This window comes from Salvelinus sp. IW2-2015, unplaced genomic scaffold (genome assembly GCF_002910315.2).
Source record: "Salvelinus sp. IW2-2015 unplaced genomic scaffold, ASM291031v2 Un_scaffold2661, whole genome shotgun sequence".
NCBI classification, from domain to species: Eukaryota; Metazoa; Chordata; class Actinopteri; order Salmoniformes; family Salmonidae; genus Salvelinus; species Salvelinus sp. IW2-2015.
In genome coordinates, this window is record NW_019943967.1 from 73,698 (window position 1) to 75,016 (window position 1,319).

The following is a 1,319-nucleotide window of genomic DNA, read 5'->3' on the forward strand; positions in this document are numbered from 1 at the left end:
TTTACTCCACTACTCCACGTTTACTCCACTACTCCACGTTTACTCCACTAAGAAATCAAGCAACTGTAAGTCTCTCTGGACGAGAGCGTCTGTTAAATTACTTAAATGCAAGTCAATAAATCTTTTTTTGTCTTTTCCCCAGCCCATCCCTCTGCTGAAGGAAGGGATGAACCACTCCATCACCCTGTCTCAGGTGCAGGTGGCTTCTCTATTGGCCAACGCCTTCTTCTGTACCTTCCCCCGACGCAACTCCAGGAAGTCAGAATACTTCAACTACCCTGACATCAACTTCTACAGGTACTACTTACTATGTTTCATGTAGTCATATTGTCATATTACATTAGGATATTACCCTGACATCAACTTCTGCAGAAAGGTGTAAGTTTACCCTCCGTCCTCTTTGATCACAAAGGAGGCACATTTTTGTAAAATAGTTCATATATATGATAAATGCCATTTAGAAGACACTTTTATCCAAAGCGACTTACATTGTGCGTACGTTTTATGTACTGTTGATCCAAGGATCAAACCCCACCATCTTGGCGTTGCAATCATCATGTTAAACCAACTGAGCTACGGAGAACCACTCAGTTGGTTTAGTACTCGTCATATTTTTACATTAGGATACTGAAAGGTGTATCTATTGACATCATCTATTGACATCAGAGGCAACGGCCAATAGAATACCTCTCTGACAGGTCAACGAAGTGCAAATTCACAGTTCTGGTTTCCACGGTGGAAAATTTATGCACTTACTGTAAGTGGTACTGTTTGCGTCTGCTAAAATATGTCTATGTTCCTAGAACATGGACGTTGATGTTTGTAGACGGGTTGACATCCCGATAGACAAGGAAGTCTGAAACTAGTCCCATTTCCATAAGGGGGCACTAGACTACTGACAAATGCTTTCTTCACTCATCACTTTGTCTTCTGTAATCTCTCTGAGGTAGTTATTCAGTATATCTCTTCATATTTGTCTGAAAGCAGTCCAACGTCAAAGTTTCAGTCACGCTTCAATGTGTTGTTGTTGTAAATATAGGCCTAGTATCCACTATGTACTACTTCCATGTCTAACCACACATTATTTTATTTAACTAGGCAAGTCAGTTAAGAGCAACTTCTTATTTACAATGACGGCCTAGGAACAGTGCCTTTTTCAGGGGCAGAACGACAMATTTTTACCTTGTCAACTCAGGGATTTGATCAAGCAACCTTTCGGTTACTGGCCCAARGCTCTAACCACTAGGTTACCTGTCTCTAACCACTAGGCTACCTGTCTCTAACCACTAGGCTACCTGTCTCTAACCACTTGGCTACCT

The 1,319-nt window shown here is 41.4% G+C and overlaps 1 protein-coding gene across 1 annotated transcript in view; it reads left to right on the top strand.

Moving 5' to 3' along the window:
• Positions 1 to 1,319, top strand: part of parga (poly (ADP-ribose) glycohydrolase a) — a 100,117-nt gene that overhangs the window by 42,191 nt on the left and 56,607 nt on the right. Inside the window, exon 9 of the mRNA XM_070440566.1 lies at positions 143 to 297. Coding sequence (XP_070296667.1) covers positions 143 to 297 — 155 coding nt within the window. The remainder of the gene's footprint in view (positions 1 to 142; positions 298 to 1,319) is intronic.